Source organism: Maylandia zebra, linkage group LG11, assembly GCF_041146795.1.
Source record: "Maylandia zebra isolate NMK-2024a linkage group LG11, Mzebra_GT3a, whole genome shotgun sequence".
Taxonomy (NCBI): Eukaryota; Metazoa; Chordata; class Actinopteri; order Cichliformes; family Cichlidae; genus Maylandia; species Maylandia zebra.
The window spans coordinates 15,469,829-15,490,520 of NC_135177.1; the positions used below are offsets into that span (position 1 = coordinate 15,469,829).

The 20,692-nt window shown below is 42.3% G+C and overlaps 1 protein-coding gene across 2 annotated transcripts; it reads right to left on the reverse strand.

Moving 5' to 3' along the window:
• Positions 1–155: 155 nt before the first annotated feature.
• On the reverse strand, positions 156–20,455 carry macf1b (microtubule actin crosslinking factor 1b). Of its 2 annotated transcripts, none has more exons than XM_004566785.4 (40): positions 19,618–20,455; positions 15,887–16,623; positions 15,661–15,708; positions 15,355–15,525; positions 14,648–14,814; positions 14,403–14,562; positions 14,207–14,291; positions 13,684–13,928; positions 12,979–13,098; positions 12,743–12,850; positions 12,431–12,649; positions 11,915–12,118; positions 11,606–11,837; positions 11,263–11,489; positions 11,048–11,170; positions 10,862–10,963; positions 10,646–10,747; positions 10,359–10,523; positions 10,011–10,166; positions 9,541–9,738; positions 9,296–9,424; positions 9,018–9,188; positions 8,743–8,898; positions 8,410–8,616; positions 8,172–8,291; positions 7,909–8,078; positions 7,621–7,780; positions 7,122–7,316; positions 6,723–6,848; positions 6,351–6,494; positions 5,968–6,156; positions 5,735–5,849; positions 5,435–5,601; positions 5,112–5,274; positions 4,819–4,973; positions 4,642–4,716; positions 4,366–4,483; positions 2,449–2,594; positions 2,136–2,256; positions 156–1,992 (listed from the first exon to the last, which is right to left on the reverse strand). In XM_004566785.4, exons 2-40 carry the CDS (start codon positions 16,541–16,543, stop codon positions 1,967–1,969), a joined length of 6,342 nt encoding a protein of 2,113 aa, XP_004566842.3. In that variant the 5' UTR covers positions 16,544–16,623; positions 19,618–20,455; the 3' UTR covers positions 156–1,966. The 2 variants fall into 2 exon arrangements, with proteins under 2 accessions (XP_004566842.3, XP_076745964.1); XM_076889849.1 differs by lacking the exon at positions 19,618–20,455 and adding an exon at positions 19,409–19,512.
• Between the last annotated feature and the right edge of the window lie 237 nt (positions 20,456–20,692).

A 20,692-nucleotide genomic window follows, 5' to 3' on the forward strand; every position in this document is an offset into this window, starting at 1 on the left:
TTTTGGAATCTCATCCTAGCCTGGCAACTTGGCACCACGGAGCTTCTTAACTACCCCAGTAACCTCTGCCATTGTAGTTGGTCTTCTGCCTCCTCCACAGAGGGCATTTTGGTAGTATTAGCAAATGTAATAATATTAATAGCAAACTATTTCATATTTTTATACAAAAGTTTTATTTTTTATACAAGTGGATGTAAAATTATTAGTGACATTCATCTAAAGTTAGACATCAGAATGAGTGCTGGGTATAGAAACATTTACAGTACAGAAAGATCAGGGTGCATAGCAATCGAAGTGAAATCTGGCTGTTGTAATTTTTTACAGTACAGTAAATTATCAACTGTCTCCAAACACGAGGCAAAGAGAAAATGTATTCCATCACGTAAAACATTTTTGACTTTAAAAAATTTAGTTGACAACTGCATAGACCAAATGCCATGACATAAGCTACTGAAGCTACTCAACCTCAGGTGGATCTAGTACAAAGGGACACTTACAAACATAGTGGTTACACATATTGTAAAGTATTAACTGGTCTATCATTAACCCACAGAATAAAAGCTTTGCAACACTACCAGTGGATGATGATGATGATGATGATGATGATGGTGGACTTGTAGTTGATTATTTCTCAAGATAAATGTGGTTTGTTGTTTATTGCTGAAACAATACATACTGTTATGTCCAGGCTCATGTGTTGTTATTAAGGAAACTAGTGTTGAATGTTCTTTTTAACATCTTTGGAAGGCGAATAATGAATTAACAAATGTGAGAGTTTCTGAACTGATTGAATGGCAGAAAACAAAACAAAAAAACGATACTGTGTTGCTTAAAATGCCAGAAAAGCATAGAAACTAATAGAAATATTAAATATACAACCACTGCATTCTCATGACATAAAATTGTCAACATTATTTTTTTATGAACCCCAAACTAAAATTATAGTTTGTATAAATCATATGTAAGACATCCTCTTACTTAGCACGACATATCTACAGTAGTTGGACACAGAAAAGTGCATATTTATAAAGACAAATGCGCTAAAGAAATTTTTCTAAGTACAGTGTTATGAAGAAAAAAACACATCTACATGTTCACAGTAATGTTCCATAGAAACATACATCGAAAGACACAACCAGTCCTGAGAAAAAGAATCTCTACAAATCAACAATGGCCCGTCGTACTTCAGTGCATTGTTCGTTAAACAATCTCCAGTGTTTAGAGCATCCTTACAATAAAGAATAAAAATACATTTATATGAAAACATGCTGTCCAAAAAAATTAAAAGACAAAAGAAAGTGTGGCCCTGCCAACAATATCCTCATCATGGAATGACATAAAAACAAAAAAAAATATTACAAAGCTGACGGACGGCATACTGTACCCTTTATATAGTTATGATTTTGGTATATGAGTATTTTTTTTGGATGTTGATAGCAGAGTCAGATAACACAACACCTTTCAGTGCCATCATATGTGAGTCTTAGCACTATGTCACCTTGAATCAGTAACAGAGCGTTACTGACATCTCCCGACACCGTCCGACTTTAGCTCATCTTTAGCAGGCTTGGAAAATAAAAGCAGTTCTGATTAAAGCAATGCTCTGGCTATCATGCAGCAAGTATCCATGCAGAAATTCTTACTCTCTACGCAATCAGATACAAATATATGAAATGAGGAAAAAAGGGACAAAAAAAATCTCTGCCTTGCATCTGGACTGACCCCTCATTGTCCACACTGAGACATTCTTCTCACGCAGATTACCTAAAGCTGCACGCCTGTTAGCAGCACTTTTGGTGACCTTTCCTGTATTTTTCCTTCATTTTCACCTGGTCAAATGTGAATGATTCCATTATTTTCAGGCCCCTTCTAGCACCTAACTTTTGCTTGTCACTCTTTTGGGGCTTCAAGGCTGTGTTTGGGTTGAGCGCTGCAGCATACTCAGGGTGCTCAGAAGGAGAGATAATCATGTGGGCAACCTCTCAGTTTCGTCTAGAAGGTGCAAAAGAATGAAAACAGACAGAATCGGGTTAACACAACAAGTTTCTCAAGTTCTAAAAGTGAATGTTGCAACTTTACTGGATGCACGAGAAAGCAGTTTGCCTAAAAAAATCAAGCAAAAAATAAAAAATAACCTGGTGGTGATGGAGAGTTATCCTCCCCTGTTGTGGCAAACTGTAGGTCAGACCCCAAAGCAGCTATGGAGCTCCTGGGGCGAATGCAGCGGTCACCTGAGAAACTCCTACGAAGTAATGCCTAAAGCCAGATATGTTACACCAATTACTGATAAATGTCTCCATAATAAAATACATTTACATTTTTTCTGGTTGCTACTGTTCTTCATTTGAGAGGTAGACAGGTGCAACTTGATCCTACATTGTTATGGAAATTCTCTCATTTCAATATTAGAAAGATAGGAAGTTGCTTTACCCACAGCTTAAAGCTTACCTTGCGTGTCATGGGGCTGGTGGGGGCAGAGGCACTGCTGTACAGGCTGAGGCTTGAGTTGGACCTGCTGACAGTCAAACCTTTAGAGGTGCTCCCAGCTGGGGACAAGTACTTCTCTTTTATCTTCAGGTTGGTCCGACCTTTTACTGTTGGAGACACAACAGAGGGATTTTACAGAAAATGGCAAAACTTCTCATTATTTATAGATACACCTATTATTATAGTCAGCCAACATGTAGATATTAATAAGACTAAAGTTTTTTCACATACGCTGTGTTAACAACCCCTCCAATCCAACAAAAACTCAGTGAAAAGATGGCTAAAATATGTTGAAGACAACTTTGCAAGATGTCTAAAGAATGTTGAGATTTGGTTGAAGGGTGAAAAGAAAAAAATGCGTATAATTATAGTCTAAGGAGCTTGGAAAGAAAAGCGTCAAATGGTGGAGAGTCCCAGATTTAAACCCAGTGGGAGTTTCCCCCCAAAGAGGGACAAAGGACCCCCTGATGATCCTCTACCTAATCACATGAGCCAAGGTGTGAAAGCGGGTGTGGGTCACAATCAGCCAGGGTTTCAGGTGAGCTCATTATGAAACCTGGCCCCACCCTAGCATGTGATTTCCTGAGGTCAGATGGCCCAGGGTGTGAGTGGGCGTTAAGGCGTCTGGGGAGGGATCTCAAAACTGGATTATAGATGGCAGAGAGTTGGTGTCGTAAACCATCGCCTCTGTTCAAAGATGGTCGCTCACAGTGGACATAAATGGCTTATTTCACTCCTCCTTCAAACCATCTATCCTCTCTGTCCAAAATGTGAACATTGGCATCCTTGAAAGAGTGACCTTTGACCTGTAGGTGCAGATGGACTGCTGAGTCTTGTCCTGTGGAGGTGGCTCTTCTATGTTGTGCCATGCGCTTGTGAAGTGGATGTTTGGTCTCTCCAATGTAGAGGTCTGGGCATTCCTCGCTGCACTGTACAGCTTACACCACATTGTTAAGTTTGTGTTTTGGAGTTTTGTCTTTTGGGTGAACCCACTCACACCCTGGGCCATCTGACCTCAAGAAATCACATGATAGGGTGGATCCAGGTTTCACAATGAGCTCACCCGAAACCCTGGCTGATTGTGACCCACACCCGTTTTCACACCTTGGCTCATGTGATTAGAGGATCATCAGGGGGTCCTTTTTCCCTCTTTGGGGGGATACTCCCACTGGGTTTAAATCTGGGACTCTCCACCATTTGACCTTAGAACTGAAGAAGCTTCTCGGATGAGAGGTGAAACGTCTTCAAGCAACTTAAAGAAGTCCAGACGCTTTTCTTTCCAAGCTCCTTAGACTACACTGACCTGGATGACTGAGAACCTTCACAGACATGTATAATTATACACTCTTCCTCATAAAGACCTTTACAAAGTCTTTCCATAACCAACAGATTCAAACCTGGAATCTGACGTTCTGTCTTTCCACATGGGAAAAATAATGTTTTAATGTCCACAGGCTTGTCCTAATCAGCTTACCATGTGACAAATAACAACAGGAGCCCATCAGAAACAGAAAGTTTGCATTTTTTTCTTTAAATATAAGAGGTCAACAGCCAGCTGTGATCTAGTCATCTATTTGACCTTTACTTTTGACCAGATTTAACCCGATTTTAGCCTTGATGGCTCTACATGTAGATCTTTTTGATTGCAAAAGGATTTTTTTAGTGCTAAACATGAATTGGTCAGTTCTTGATATTAGTTTGTTTCACCTTTCACTTTTTAATCTAATTCACCTGAATGTCAAATGAAAAGGCCATTATTGGCCAACTAGATATAGCTGAAAAAGCAATGTTAAGAGATGTTTTATCCTTTATGGTTTGTAACAGCTTGTCTTTGAAAGAAAGGCATTTAGTTATGCAGGAAATAATGACTATTACAACCTCTGCAGGGATCATTTTTAACCAGGAATTCATCCAGAGCAGTCCAGCCTCCTCCGACTCTGACCATCAATGTGCTACGCAGGATTCGAACCATCCTCAGTTGTTGGGAATCTCCAAACTGGAGCAAACATTAAATAATATAATATTACCGTGTTACAAGTACTGATGGACAGAGGAAATCCATGTAAGACATAAATTTCCTCTGTGGTCGAGGATTTTAGCATTTTAAATATGAAGTTGCATATCTTTTGAATCAGTGACTAACAGTTGACTCACCCTGTATCTGTTGGCACTTATTTGCTCCACTTGAAACCTCTTGGGACAGTTACACTGTGCTACCTGTCGGCTCACCTAATAAAGGCAGGATAATGACAGCATGAGTTGAAAAACCTCATAAGGAGTACATTAGTTTAACTTTTTCTTAATTATTCCTTATGAACACGCTCTTCTTACCTCTTCATTGATCTGATCGGCATCCAGTGTTTTTCTGTAGGGATCTCTGCTGGGATGGAGCGCGCTCACAAACTCATAGTAGTCGATGAAACCGTCGTTGTTCATGTCAAAGATGTTGGCGACAGCGTTCATCTCTAGAGAGCTTGTGGGGAATTCTACAGAAGGAGTACAAAGCCTTATCTTGAACACCAGCCATGCAGATCTTAACGTAAAGAGTTAAAGCACTATAATCCAGAATGAGAGCTACATTAGTATCAGCAATGAACTGATTATTATAGGTAAGAAAGTCTCACTAGAGGCAAGAACATAATCGATGAACTCCTTCTGGCTAATCCGTCCATCCTGGTCCCGGTCGATGCTGCGAAACACGTCCAAGATCCGAGACTTCAAATGACTAATCCACTGTATGTAACGCTTTCGCCAAATGTTAAAGTCAAAGTTTGCAAATTCTTCCATCTGTGGGAAACAGCAAAATATCACAACCTTTTTAAATCTTTGAATGTCAAAATGTCTCTCCTAATAATAATTTCAAAAACATTTTTATTGTTTTGGCCACCTACAATGGTACCAGAGTCTCTCAACGTTATTACAGTTATGTTGCAAAAAGCACAATGACCTCTTTGAGCATTTGCTGGTGTTGTTCCAAGCGGTTTTGTCTCGCCACAGACAGGAGCCAAAGTTTCTGCCACTCACTGACCAGCTGACTGAGCTGTGGGGTCTGAGGGTCAAGGTGCTCCAGGGGGACTGGTATAGCAGGCTGCAACTTCATAGCGCTCCTTCTCTCTGGACAAAGAAAGTCATCATTCATCTCAGTCAAATGATACTGTATGTGCTTGACAGGTCATTAGCAGTGAGCTACTCAACCTTTAACCCTTTATGAATGCATGCACAGAATGCTGTTTTCACAGTGGCTTACTGGTGAGGGGCCGTTTGCTTGGGGAAACTTGCTGCTTCGAAATGCTCTTGTGTTTGCAGGATTTTGTGGCATGTTCTACCTCTGGGAACTTTTTATTTAACTCCTCCATGAATACCTGCGGAGAGGAGTCCATAACTGAGACTACAAAGTACAGTAAGCATGTTGTAAAACTGGGGGTTTTGCAGTGCAAACATGGTAAATAACTCATGCTCTCAAAGAAAAAGAACTCATACTGTGTGTTGCTCAATGAGTTTTTGGTTATGCTCTGTGGCCTCAGGCAGAGGCTCTTGATCTCTGAGGCTGAGGGCTTCCTCTGCTGATGAGATCCAGTCCAGCAGTCTTTGGACTTCCTCTCTCTCTGTCTCCAGTGCTGTCAAACTGGCTTGGATCTTCTGGCCCTGCTGCTGGGCCCAGGTCTGAACCTGACTCGGAAAACAAAAGAGGGGGAGAAAATTACACAGCTCGCTGTTTATACATTGATAAAATGTCTTCCAGCATTCAAGCCATTTTGGTGACTGATAGCAACAGTTACCTAAACAATCAAATGATTTGTTTTTTAATATAATTAAAGGAAAATAGAACCTTGTGTGTATTACTTTGGCACAAAGGCACTCACTTCCTCGTAGCGTGTCTTAGTGACACTGATCCACGATTTTAGGGTGATTATGGAGTCTGGATGGCAGGAGGCAAGAATCTCCTCACCCAAACACTGGATGTTCTCAAGCTCCACTGCCTGAGCCTGCAAGGCAGACAGCGACTCCTGTGGCGGAGCAACAAAAAGACTTGGATGAGTTTTTTGATGCTCGAGGTAGCCGTCCTTACAGCTACGCTCAAGCACAGCTTTGTTTAACTGACCTTCAGCCAAACACTAAACTCTTATCAGCACCAGCTTCTTCTGTAGCAGAGTCTGTCCTCTGCACTCACTGGAAGCTGATAAGCTGGAAAAAAAATAATTTCTCTACAGGGAGTGACAAAATTTTATACTGACCTCATGCTGTTTGCGGAAGGAAAGCAGACCTTCCTCCTCCTCTGGTATGACCCCGTATTTTAGGATCCTCTCGGCCTCAGTGAGCCGCTCCATGAAACAATGAACGAGCCCGTCGAACTTTTCAGCCTAACAAGAACGAGGAGGGGAGTTTAGCTCCTTATTAGTGCTTCACATCATGTGTTTTTTCATGACTTTTGACAAAACTTAAAGAAACACGACTACCTGTCAGTTTTTGTGCAGAAGCTATCAGTATCAGTGCAAAAGGTTATGTCTTGACAGATTAAGTGACACAGTTGAATCAGCATTTAATACCGAATGTCAAAATTCCAGCTTCTACTTTTAAAACAGCTGTTGCACACACAGGACAGCCTCACAGCCTTTACTATTCGTGTACAACACCTGCTGAAGCGCAGCCTCCAGCCTGTCCTGCTTGCTGACTGACAGTTTGCACACAGCTTCCCAGCGGCCCTCCAGTTCATCCATCTGCTCCTGCAGCCAGTGAGCGTCGGCCGTGCTGCTCCTGGTCAGATCTCTCACAGAGCGCTTCAGGGTCCTAATGCATCCGGCTCGCTTTCCCAACTCCTTCTGGAAGGCCTGAGAGAAAGAGGAAAAAAAGGCTAAAACCAACTATTTTATTTTACTCATGAGGAAGGACTGTGAAGAATGAGCTGCAAATTCAGAGTACAACAAGTAGCACTTAACATTAATTGTACGTATATACATTAATAATACATGTGATATACAACTGTTAGTAAACACTTCATGTACAAGACTGCATTACACCCTCTAATATGAAAATGAGGAAATGAATAACACTGCATTTAGAATGAAAACATTAGAATAAGTCCTGTGGGTTGGTTGCAAAGGCTGATTTTTTCCAAACTGTATTTGTGGGTACCTTGTGTTTGTCTATGAGATTGTTGACCATGTCTTTGTCTCCACCAACAGGTACGTCTTCAGCCAGTTGGGGTTCTGCTCTATACAGCCAGTCGTTCAGTGCCTGCAGAGCATCAGTGAATCTTCCTGAGAACAGCAGTGCTTCCTCTAGCTTGTGTTGCCTAAAAGAAAACAGAAAACACAAACACTTTGAGTACACTTTTTTTTTTGGTTATTTATCTGTATTAATGTGAATGTTTGGCTCATTTATTGGTAGAAATTCAGTTGTATACGGTATACAGTTCTGTACCTCTCCATGGACTTGCCACTGATGGTGTCCCATGTGTCTTTGAGTTCAGCCATTAAGTTCTCCAGATGCTGCCTATCGTGGGAGGTTTGAGCTCTTTCATGCAGACTGCGACCGCTCTTCAGTGTTGCCTCGTACATGGGCCTCTTTGATCTCAGTAGTTTCTGGAACTCCTAATTACAAGAGCGATCGGCAAATGAGTGACACATAAGTGAACAGCAAAGGTGCTTACACACATACAGCATATCACCATGTTTATAATGTACCTTTTGCTCTGTCAATTGTTGCTTAATCTCTTCGTGGGACACCGCAATCTCCTTATGTGTGTCTAATGTCTGTTCGACTTCTGTCATCCAGTCCACCAGGAGGCGCCAAGATTCATTAAACTGAATGAGATAGAAACATTTTATACAAAGCTCTCCGTGGGTGTGGCACATTATATTCATATACACGCGTGAGAAAGATCAAGGTTACATATCTCTGTATATTAGAGATGAAATATACCTGCTTGGCATTCTTTTTAACATCCTCCAGCATCCTTCCTCTTTCTGAAGTCCGCTGCTGTAACTTTTTGTATCGATCCTGGACGGTCATGATTAGGTTATGAATAACATCACAGTCGTCCTTTCTGCTGAGCTCAGTTAGTCTGAGGCCTGCGTTCTCCACTGTGGTCTTCTTCTCTCCATAATTGTTTACCTCATTCACCAGTGTCTGTATAGATAAAAGCATTTCATAAATGAAAAGCCAATACATATTACAGGGTTTAGATCTCTGGATTGGAAGCAATAAAAACAAAAATACAACAGGTATTTAAAAAAATAAATAAATAAAACCTACTCTGTGACTGTGCAGCTGTGCACAAACTGTGTCCAGAACAAAGCTAGGAGCTGGCAGGTTCCCCATAGACTCTTCACACTTGCTCATCTTAGTGAGTAGCTCCTGGACACTGCTGTGAAACTCCTTGGCCAAATTGAGTCCCTCTGTGAGCTGTGCCTGTAGAAAAAAGTCCTACACTCTGATTTACTGTAATAACATGTATTTGCAATAAAACACACTGGAACTGAAAACAAATCTCAAAGAGGCAGCGTGTTGACTGTGCTACATTAAAGGACCTTTCGCTCCTGGACTTTGCTGTAAACAGACGCCCATTTCTGTTCAAGAATCGACAAGCTGTGTTCGGTGCTCGATCCCCGCACAACACCGCTGCTCTCCAGCATCCTGTGAATGGCATTCTTCACATCTGTATAGGTGTGGAGCTTTGACTCCATCTCATTACACAACTCCTGTCACATCAAGTCAGGAGAGCCAAAGAATTAGAACCAATATCTTCACATGTATGTTTCCAGGATTATAGTTGACATTTTTAATTTTAAACTCTAATCAGCCTCACCAAGTGGGCATTGAGCCTTTCACTTGCAGAGTCCGGCATGCCCCACATGATTTTAGAAGAGGACAGTCTCAGTTCTGTATTCTCCAACCACTGTAAAAGGTCCTGAATCTCCATTGTAACATCTTGCACCTGTGCCAACACAATATACATATATCGTGCATCAACATTTGTTATAAATAAACTGAATCGTGTTTTACAATCAAAAAGACTTCTGATCCAGTGTAACAATATAATTCTGTCTTCACCTGACTCAGTCTGTTCTCTAATTCCAGCTGCCTTCGTTCAGTCTCACAGCGGACAAACTCCCAGCTTTCATTGAGATGCTCCAATTGAGATTGCAGACCATGTGGACCTTCTGCGGACCCAACCTCCAGCAGCCCCCTGCCTGCCTTGTTGAGGGATTCCACTGTGCGAACATGAGACATAACATCATTCCGCAACACCTTTGAGAAGGAAAAAGGAGGAGGGAAGAGATTAATGCATATGTATAGTATTTCCGCAATGTATTGCTTGGATTGTTTTGGGCTAAGTGTTTTCTGGTGTTAGTTATTTCTGACTCTTATAAGATGACTCAGATAGGTGGTGTGTAAGCATACAATAAACAAGACACACACATACACACACAAAGTTTCCAGCGTTGACAAAGTAGCCTACTGAAAGGCTGGATTGAAATGTTAGTCACAGTATATCTGTATTTATTAAGGCCACCACCAACCTTGTGTTTAGCCAGCTCTATTTCACATGCCTGCAGGTCAATGCTGATTGGCTGGCTGCCCTGCAGTTGTTCAGTGGTCCTGGAAAGCCAAGTGTGCAGCTCATCCAGTGTGTTTTGGAACTGACCGAGACCCAGCAGAGCACACTCTAACTGATGCTGTAAACATAATGAGTGGATAGTATATATCATTAGAAACATTGGAAACAGATCATTTTTACACATTTATTACAGGCTAGCTCACCTTTGTTTCAGTAAAATGTCTTTTGAAGTTGTGGCACAGCAGATATAGCAGCTAATAGCCACATTAGCATTAGCATTGCATCACTCTACCTGCTGTCATCTTCTTACCTGTCTGTTGACAGTCTCTGACTCCAGACTGTCCCAGCGCTGTCTGAAGTCACACAGTGGCGAGATTGAGCCTGGACGCTCTGAGCCTGGAGACAGCCGACACACAAACCGATGGTTCAGACTTTCTATCTCAATCTTCTTTTGGTAAAGTTCCCGCTTCAATTCCTAAAACAAGGGATACCGTACGCAAACATATACCAAGAGAACACATTACTTTTAATAGGCAAAGGTGCCGTTATGAATGAATGTAATTGCAGGTTCTAGGGCAGTATGGAGAATGAACCCACCTTGAGGTCACATAGCTGTTCTTTGACTGACTCCAAGTCAGTTCCTACCACGAACTCCTCTGCAGAACTCAGCTCAGCTGATTTCAACCACTCAAACAGTCCCTGATAGTAAAAAGATGTGGTGTGTTATTTAATATAGCTGTGATAATGACATGTATGTTATTATAAATTTATGCATACCATATAAATGGTTTTGTATTGCACTTGGACACATACCTGCATGGTATCTTGATAATGCAGTGCCATCTGCAAGGAGTCCTCCAGCTTTTTGTGACATTCATTCCATAGTTTGCTTAAGTTGTTCCACGTGCAATAGAGCTTTAAGCCAGCAAAAATATATGGTTTTATGTCAGTGCACAGTTTAATCAGCTGAAAAAAATTACTTTCAGATATGTTTCATACTTCATCTAGGCTCTTTGTGACATCTGGTTTGTCAGTATCCCCGCATGCTGACATCAGCTCCATTCCCAGAACGCCAAGACTGTCCAGATCTCCCTGCAAACTGTCTATATCCTCCCTGAGAGTCTATATTTTGAAAAGATGGAAAAAGTTACAACATGTCTTTCTAACAATATGGGTTCTTCACGCACGCTTCCTTTTAAAGTCTCCAGACCAACCTGCATGGTTTCAAGGCTCTGACGTATTGTTTCAGAGTCTGTTCGACTAGCATTGAGATCCAAAACCGCCTGCTGAGCATCATTAAGAGCAGCTGTGACATCGCCGACATCGCTCCAGTATTTAACGGCAAGGTCCAAGAGTTTGAGCAGCCAGGTTTCCCTCTCTTTAGCTTGATTATGTGTCTCATCCCAAAGCAGGGACAAGCTGGACACTCGCTCTTGAATTGCTGGGATCACAAGGATATGGCAAGCAAACTGCTTAGAATTTAAACTTTTCCACATAATTAAAAACATTGCAGCTTGTGGTTTTGTGTGTTTTCAGGAGATCTGAGAATATGGTCACCTGTGCTGATTGATCCATCCCCGGCAGCCCGAGTGTTAGCCAGTAGTTCATCTGCCTGTGTTTTGACGCTGCTGAGGCCTAACTCAAGTTTGGACAACTCAGCCAAGGTTTGCTTGTTGTCCTGGAGCTGCTCTTGGATTCTTGGCGTGAGACCTTGAAGTAAGGTGGGTGTCTGTATGCGACTGAGCAGGCGGTGTAGACTCTCTTTGATAAGAGTCATCCTCTCGTTCAGCTAGAGGAATAAGAAAACATTAAGCTGTGAACCAGTATAGGACAAACTGGTGAACATTTCCAAACAAGGATTCTTACCTGAGTGAATCGAGGCAAGGACTCCTCCAGTAGATTGGCAGTCTCTCTCACGCGGTCTCTAATAGCTCTATGCTGCTCCTCAGCCTCTGTGGCCTTGCGGCAGAACTGATCCCCCTGAATGGAGTTTAGTTCTGACAGGCGTTTTGCCAGAGAGCATAAACGTGCAATCAAAGGTCTATGTTCAGCTATAGATTCCCGAAGACCCTAAGCACAAGAGAGAAAAAAAAAGTTTAACAATGCAGAGAGCACTTTATTTACCAGAAAGCATTTGAAATGAACAGGGAAAGGACAAAAAATCCCTTTGTGTCACTTGCAGTGACAGGCCTGACACAACAGACCTGTCATGAAGTAAATTACATTAATGAACTATGGTTTAACAGATTAGCACATTTACCCAGAGAAAAATAGTGGCAGTGGCTATAAAGTCTGAAAGGACTTCATTGTTCACCAGCACAAAAAGGGTGATGAAAGAAGAGAAAAGCTGGCACTCTGATATGGGAAAGCAGGTTTCTTTACCTGTAAAAGGTCCTGTTGTTCCCGAAATGCCTCATAGCTAATTGTGGTGAGGGACAGCTGGCCAATCAGGGTCTGAGTTTCTTCAAGCCACGGTGAAACCTCAGCAAAGCCCTCAGAGAATTGATGGAGGAGTGACTGAGCATGCTCAAGCTGCAGGACCACGTGGGAATTGGTAGCTGAGGTGGTGTTGCATTGTTCTTGTAAAGCCTCAATTGGGGTCTGCAGGAGATGTAACAGTGGAAAAAATACATTCAAACCTCCCGAGTCATGTATGTGTTTGCTTCATTGATGAAATTTTAGTTGAGAGTGTACCCGAAGATCGCCAGTTTCCCCTTCATCGCTGTATGTCATCAAGATTTCAGTGATTTTTACCATCTTCTCAATATTGAACCGATGTTGTAGAATCTCAACTGCTAAAATCTGTACAGGTAACATTATATCAAGTTAAAATCAAGTTAAAATCAGTTACCAAACATTCCTATTGATGGACTTATAAAACTGTAGCATGTACTGTATAATATATCGTGTCTCTGTGTGTGTGTCCTGACCTTTTGCTCATAGACCTGTTCTGCGATGAGCTCTGGATCAAGATCAATAGTTTTCAGCTTCTCAAGTTTGGCTGCTGTATCTTTGAACCAAGCTATCTCCTTTACCACTGCTTTTTCCAACTGTTAAAAATACACAGTATTGTCACATAAACAAAACAATTATCATTCAAATACAAATAGATATGTTCTGAAGGCTTCCAACATCTTAAGTAAAAAACACCATGTGACAATAAAGAAATTACACAAAACCTAATGGCTTTCTCTCAGAGTCTTCAGGTCTCAGTTAAATCTTAAAGTTCATGAAAGTGCAATTAGAGCAAGACTGTCCTACAACAACACTGACTTGACGGCAGCTAATGCTTGGTCAAAATTAGATCAGGTGACAAGACAACAATCCCAAGAACGTCAAGAAACCTACAACAGACAGTCCCAGTTTCTTCTTGGGAAAATGAAATGCCAACCCCAGCTCCACAATAATATGACAGATTGATGAAGTCATACAGAAGCAATTACTTTATTGCTGCTTAGATGGCTCTTTTGAATTTGGTGGTGTACTTAGTTCTTCACATTACATTTACAGAGTCCTGTGAAAATGGTTTTTTTTTCCACATATTACATTAGCTTTGCACTTCCACTTTTCAATGGCGATCAAGTGGTATTTCCTTGTATAAACCCTAAAAACCTTTAATTATGTGTAAACATTACCCTTTGTCTCTCAGCTGCACATAGTACTGCATCTCCAGCATGAGTCTGTGCCCCTGCTGCCCCCAAGAGCTCCCGCTCAATGCGACCCAGCCACAGGTGGAGGTCCTCTTGGCTGGAGGTACAACGACTGGAGGCCTCAAGCGCTTGTTCCAGTCTCTGCAGCACGTCCAGACTGCTCAGACTCAGCACAGAGCAACGAATACGCAAAGCATCCATCTTCTCCTGTACTTGCTGGGCTTCCTCCTCTGAAAGAAAAGGTAAATCCAGATTTACACAGTGGCCATTCATCAAAATAACCACCAGCATCACACTTGGCAGGTGTACTGCTGAGGATGCAAGGAAGTGCAGTGTTTGGTTTGAAGTTGTTTGAACGAGTGGTAGATCACATCTCAGTCTTCTCATATAATAGTGTTGATTAATCAAGGAGTTATCAAACAAGCGACAAGGGACAGACATGGGCAGAACTTCTATTATTAATATATCCATCTACAATAACTAATTTAAAGATGTATGTAAACATTACCTGATAATGCTTCCATTAGCTCATGACCTGACTTCTGTATTTTCCCTAGTTCTGCAGTTTTAACTTGAATTTCTTCAACAACAGCCTGAAGGAAGAAAAAAAGTGTTTAAAATGTATTGTAAAATCTATTCTTCTATTTAAACAATACAATCCACCTTTACTTTGCATGGCAGTCCATTCGCTTTAGATTTCTAACCTTGGCCCGGTCGGAGGCCTCTGTGAGATGCAGCATTACTCTTTCTGCATTTCGAAGTTCAGCTAGAGTCTGTTCCATAGATATGAGCCATTGCTGCAAGCTGTCCACTCCTTCCTGGAACAGCTGGGCCCTGGGAAGGATGAGCTCCAGGCTTGCCCTCCTACGAAAGTCCCCGTAATCAGTGAGTGATGTTTGTCTCGTGATGCAGTCTTGTCAAATCAATATTGATAGTAAAAGTGGTTCACCTTTGTTCTGCTTCCTGTTGTAAGGCCTCCCACTTCTGATTAAGAGTGGATAGTTTGACCTTTACTTGCTCCCCTTCTTCTCCCACATGGGCCTCCACCAGCTGAGTGCCTTCTGACATCATGGAGGTCATACTACGCCTCCGGTCTGTTAGGAGACGCTGCAAGAGCTGTGAAACAGCTGAATATCTCAGGTGAAGTGATATTATGTGGAATCACAAACACTATTAATACTGCTATACAGAAAACCTATTCTTAACATTTTATGTACGATTTCTGAGACACGACATTGCTTGCACCTGTTAATATTTCTTAAATCCGCCTCCCCTTTTATTTTTGCTTTTTTTGTTTTTCTTCCTGTTTTTGTGCCAGTCAGTGAGGGGGGAGTCCTGTTTCACAAACCTACATTATCAAGAACCAGACAGGTTTCACCTCCTCCAAAGAGCGCACAATGGGTGTGACTGCCGCTGAAAGGTGAGAGACTTCCCTGCTTTTATATGCCCTCAGGACATGTAGACAAAGACTTACTGAAGCTCATTGTGGTGATAAACACCACCCATTCACTGCTGAATAGAGCAGATTTACCTTAAAACGGAAGCACTAGAGCATTTTCCATGGATTCAGGACATCTTCCTATAGGTAATTCTTTTTGCCCACTGCAGAACTCGGTGGAAACATGAAACTATGATGCAATGTTGAACGTAACAAACCTTTTGTTCTTGGAGCTGTGCTTTCACCACTTTCACCTCTGATGATGGGGGTTTTTGATTTGCTGTGAGCTCCTCTATTTCTTTGACCCATTTAAGCAAAGCTTCCAGGTTTTGGAGAAATGTTTCAGAATCTGTAGAAACATCCTTTAGTGCCAAGGCAGATCTTGTTCCCTTGACAAAAGACCACAACATATCAGTATCAATTTCTTAACTGTGAATAAAAAATGTTTTCTTTAAAACAAGGTTGTTTCACCTGAAATATAATCGGCTTAACTACAACAGAAATATGATATGGGTAAAACCTACCCTCCATTTATCCAGGGTGGGATCCTGATCTGAGCTTGAACTTTGGAGCTGCAAAGTAAAGACAATCCTAGTGTTTTGTCAATTCATAAAAATTTTGATATAGAAATACCCAAAAAACATATTGCCTGTACAGACAGAGAGAGTTCTAGGATAGAAAGAATAATGGAAAGAGTGAAAAGAAAACCAGATACAACTTCTCATATTTGAGAGTCGTGTTGTTTTCAACCTCTGCAAGTTCCTCCACGACACCATTCAAGACTCTCACGGTTCTGGTGACAATCGGGTTCCCTCCTTTATCTCCTGGTGGATACTCTGTCACTTCCACAATTTCTGTTACAGTTGTCTCTGTCACCTCTGTCACTTCTGTGACCTCACGTGATGCCACATTCTTCCAGGACCAGGGGCTTCCTTCTCTAGAGTCTCTCCTCTGGAAGCTGGCCCTCCTCTCTGCAGCGGTTTTCTCTGGGTGAGCCAGAGGTGATCTGGCGAACTCAGGAGGCACTGTCCTCCTTGTCAAGGTGCCATTTCGAGAAGTTTTTATGGGAGACGGGCTGCCTTGCCAAGCATTTTCTAGAGTACTGGTACTCCTGATTGTTGACGCAGGAGAGCTGTGAAGGGGTTTATCTGAAATGGGAGTTTCAGCTCCCTGCTCCCTTTTAAGATCAATTTCCTGGGGTTCCTTGTAACTCTCCACCTCTCTTTCCTTGCTCGCATCATCGTTGGCTTTGTCTTTGATAGTCTCTTCCTTTTTGGTCTCCCCATGTTGCTCTGCGGGCTGCCACTCTTTTCTTCGTTGGTAGCACTCCTTCAGAAAGTCCTCATCTGACCTGACATGCTTGGACTTCTGGCCCAGGCAGCTGGGCCGGCTGATGAGGTTGCCCATAATCCTTCAGCCCAGTGGCTAATGAGGTAATAGGTCAGGTAAGGGCCAGCGGCCATGCATGCGGGAGTTTCTTCAGCTACCTAAAATAAGACAAGGGGGTCATCATGCAATGAATAATTGCTCAGTTTGTGAATCTACAAAATAATACTTATTTTAAAAGCATAGCTTCCCAGTTTCAAAGGCACGAGTTACTCCTTGCATAGCTTACACGTCCAGAAAACTGCTAACAAATAAAGTAAATCAGTGTCTCACATTCTCCATTTGCTACATTTCTTTGCCAGTGTTGCCCTTTTCTTGGAACTGAAGGACCATAGGAAAATGCATCAGAGATACTTGGCCAGGATACTCCCCATCCCTTTGTCTAGATTTCACATAAACACCCGCAAACACACGCACTCCCCTCTATGTCACATCACCAACCGAAATATTCTGGGCTTAGAAATCAATGTGACAGGCTTGTCGAGGATCCCACTGTTGAGCCTGGCACAGAAAAAGCAGTGGCAATCAGCCAGCGCTTTCTGTAACTCAGCCTGGACCAGTCCTGGGAAAGCCGCTAAGGATCTGATCAAATATGACAGCCATTAACACGCAGACATCGCCTTCCTAGAGGGTGACAACAAGAGGAGGTGCAGGAAAACTAAGCGGCATGAGAGTAGTGGGGGAGTTGTTGGTGTAACAGACACCAATCAGTAGCATACCTTACAGTATACACTGTTATTACACAGACTGATAGCTGGTGACCTTTATGGAAAACTAAAGCCTGACTCTCTCCTATTACCACACTACTACTGCAGAATTCTGAATACAAAAATGATCTGATCACCATCTAACCTGATCAAAATTACTACATGAGTGACAGTTTACGGTGTTAGCCTGTCTGCCTGTCCCTCAGCTCAGAGCCTTCATTGTTTTAACAGGAAGGTTAAAGGTGAGAGTAATTATCTCGGTCTAGTGGAGCTGAGGTGAGCCCATCAGGATAGCACAGGGAGGGGTGCTGTTGAAGTTAGGTCCTCCTCTGAGTCATGATTGGACTGGTCCATTCAGAATTATTACAGGTCATTTCAGGTCATGCTCGGTGACTAAAGATCTGTGGGGGGCCTCTATGGGTCATCAAAGAGGAAATTGGGATGTTGGCTCCTCAAACTACTGAGAATGCGGAGGATGTGGATGCACAGTGCTATAAAGATAGACAGTTATTCTGTATATTACACCCATAATCGATTGCTAAAATAATAGCCTGTAGATGCAGCTTCTTTATTTTTGCAGCTTCTTAGACAAAAAGTCTACAGCCAAGGAGAACGTCTCTCTACTGTCAATATACAAAACAAATTTAAATCAGATCTGCCTTAGGCGGGCTTTTTAAAGTCCTTCATTTGGTTCTCCTTTTTTGTTTGACTCAATTCTTATTTATTATATATATATAGCTGTATGTGTGACGATGTTTATGAAAAGTTTCATTCAAATTGGCACACCCATAAAGGAGCTAAGGTTACATATGCTTGATCACTGTAGTAAGATGAAATCTGACAGTGTTTAACTGGATGGGAATCTAAATATGACCTATGTTGGTATGATGCCTCCATGTGCATTAAGCTAGCAATTACCTACATCATGCATGTTTCTGCTGAGCAGATGATGCAGTTAAGAAACCACAGGGGAGTACACAGTCAGATCAGAGAGTAGTGCCCAGACAAAGCCCCAGCCTGAAGATCAATGATTACCCAGTTAGGCCAGATCACTGCCCAGCAGTCTCCCGAGGAAGCGAGAGAGTGTCTGTGGCTCTGTCCATATGGGTTAACAATTCAGCAGAGAGGGTGTGCCTTCTCTGGTTACCGCACCACATGTGTGGTCATTTACTAAACTACACGGCTGCTCTTACAGTGATCTCACAGCACACTGTGTGAGGATATGCTGAGGACCACTTTCATCACATGCTACAGTAAAAAGGAGATTCTGTTTGAAATACACAGGCTTATGTACTCTTATTCTCATTATGTTGCCTTGACCCCTTAGACCTGATATAGAGTGAAAAAAAACCCAATAATCATTCAGTTTTTAAGGAGGACATGTACTAACACAGTGACCTACATTATTTCATGAAAGAATCCCTTCTCAGCATCCCTGGATCTGATATACACCTCTCACCTTTTTGCACAATGGTAGCTGAAAGGGAGCCAGGCAACCAGAGAGCCACTCTACTATATAACTGATATTGACCTAACCATCCCATCACTTAACCACCTTTAAAATGGCCCTTAATTCAAATGGCCCTTTCTCTGCTCTCAGCTGTGATTTATGATACACGACCGCAGTCCATTTCCTGATGAATTGGATTATGACTATAGTATAGGGACTTGTATATAGTATAAAAGCACGAACATCAAAATTAGCAATATTCATTTATATGTGTGTATGCATTATGAGCATCTAAAATACCATATAGAGGATATTTGTATTGTATGTTTTTCATCATATTTATACACTGATTTGGTGTAATAAGCTCGATACGAGTGGACTGGTAATTAGTGGCGAACAATAATCATCAATCAGAACAGTAGAGCCTTAATGTTGTGTCACTGTTGTGTGCTGGTTTCTGTTGAGGGAGGTCCTGAAGTAGTAATCATTGTAGTGGTCCCTACTCAGGGATGGCAGCTGTGCATTCACCCATGAGACTCATAACATTTTAGGGTGGATAATGTACAAGGTTGCACACTGTCCTCTAAATGTGCAATACAGCACTACTATATAAAATACAATGTGCTAGTTGTAGCTGTTGTAAAAGGGGCATGTCTCCATACAAGGAATTGAGAAAATGTTCACAAAGAATATATAGCTGAACTAAATAAAATACACTTATGTACTTACATTTGAATGATCCATTCATATTGATGCTTTGGAATATTTTATTGCCTCTTGAACTGAGTAAATGCAGAAAATCCTTCAGTTGGATCTCTCACTGCTACGACCTCTTAGTTTAATCCCTGACCGGCAAAGTGCAAAACCAAAGTCTCTCTAGGCCAGCCCTGACTTAGTGGCAGTTTTGGCGGTTAGAAGCTTACGTGAATTACACTTACCCCGAAGCACAGTCGAGCCCAACAGCATGAGTAAAGGAATCCAGCTACTCCTCAATCACCGTTCAAAAAGAAGACAAAGATAGAAAAAAAATCCAGCTTTCTTTGAGCATCCCTTGAATGGCCTCCCACCTCCAACATCCTGAACTGAAGGCTCCCCGAATGCATACACATGCATGCTCCCTCCAGCTCACACTCAATCAAGTGCACTCATTCACACATGCTCGCATACAAACACACTTTCTAAACACACTCACACATGTCCTGATAACTCATGCTTTTCCGTTGCCCACAGTCACAGGCAAACAATGCCCTCCTCTCCCTTCACAGTGCACCCTTCCCCTCCCGTCACTTCACTTCTCCTCCCACCAGCTCTGCTCCTCTCCCTTTCTTCTTTGTTATGGGAGCTGCGATGGAGGAATTCTTTCCTTGTTAACGCCACCGATGGGATAGTGCGCCCAGATGGAGACAATGTATTCCAACGGCTCAGTTGAACTCCCACAGTTCCCAGCCAAGAGCAGTTTTCACATTGAGGTCAAATTGTGCCAGTTCCATATAACGGCGTGGCAGCGCTATTCCCACCAGTGCTGCTGATGCTCAGGTTGCTCCTGTACCGGGCAGCCTGGCAGCAAAGTGCCCCCTTTACCTTCCCCAGGCTTATTTTTTCTCTCTCACTCTCCCCCTTCTCATCCAACAAAGCCCCTCCTCTGGGTCCGACTGTGGCTCAGAAACTCCATGCTGCTTCTTCATGAAAAATGGGGTGGGGGGCAAAAAAAAGGAGAGTTTTCTAAAGACCCCTGGGTCGCCCTTGAAACATTCACATGGTAAGTGACAGCTGCCTCGGCCCATTCCCTCTCTCGACGGCGAGGGAGAGTAGTGCAGGCTACAAAAGAAGGGACCCACACCCACCCTGCCATCCACCCACTTACACATTCACCCCAACCCCCTTGCAGTCCCCGATTCCCCATTCTGAGGCAGTACAGCAGTCTCCACAGCAGCAACGAGGACAACTAATTACTGTAAAACATCTCAGATTACTTTTCAACTCACTTCCAGCCACTGCAACTCAACCCTGTAA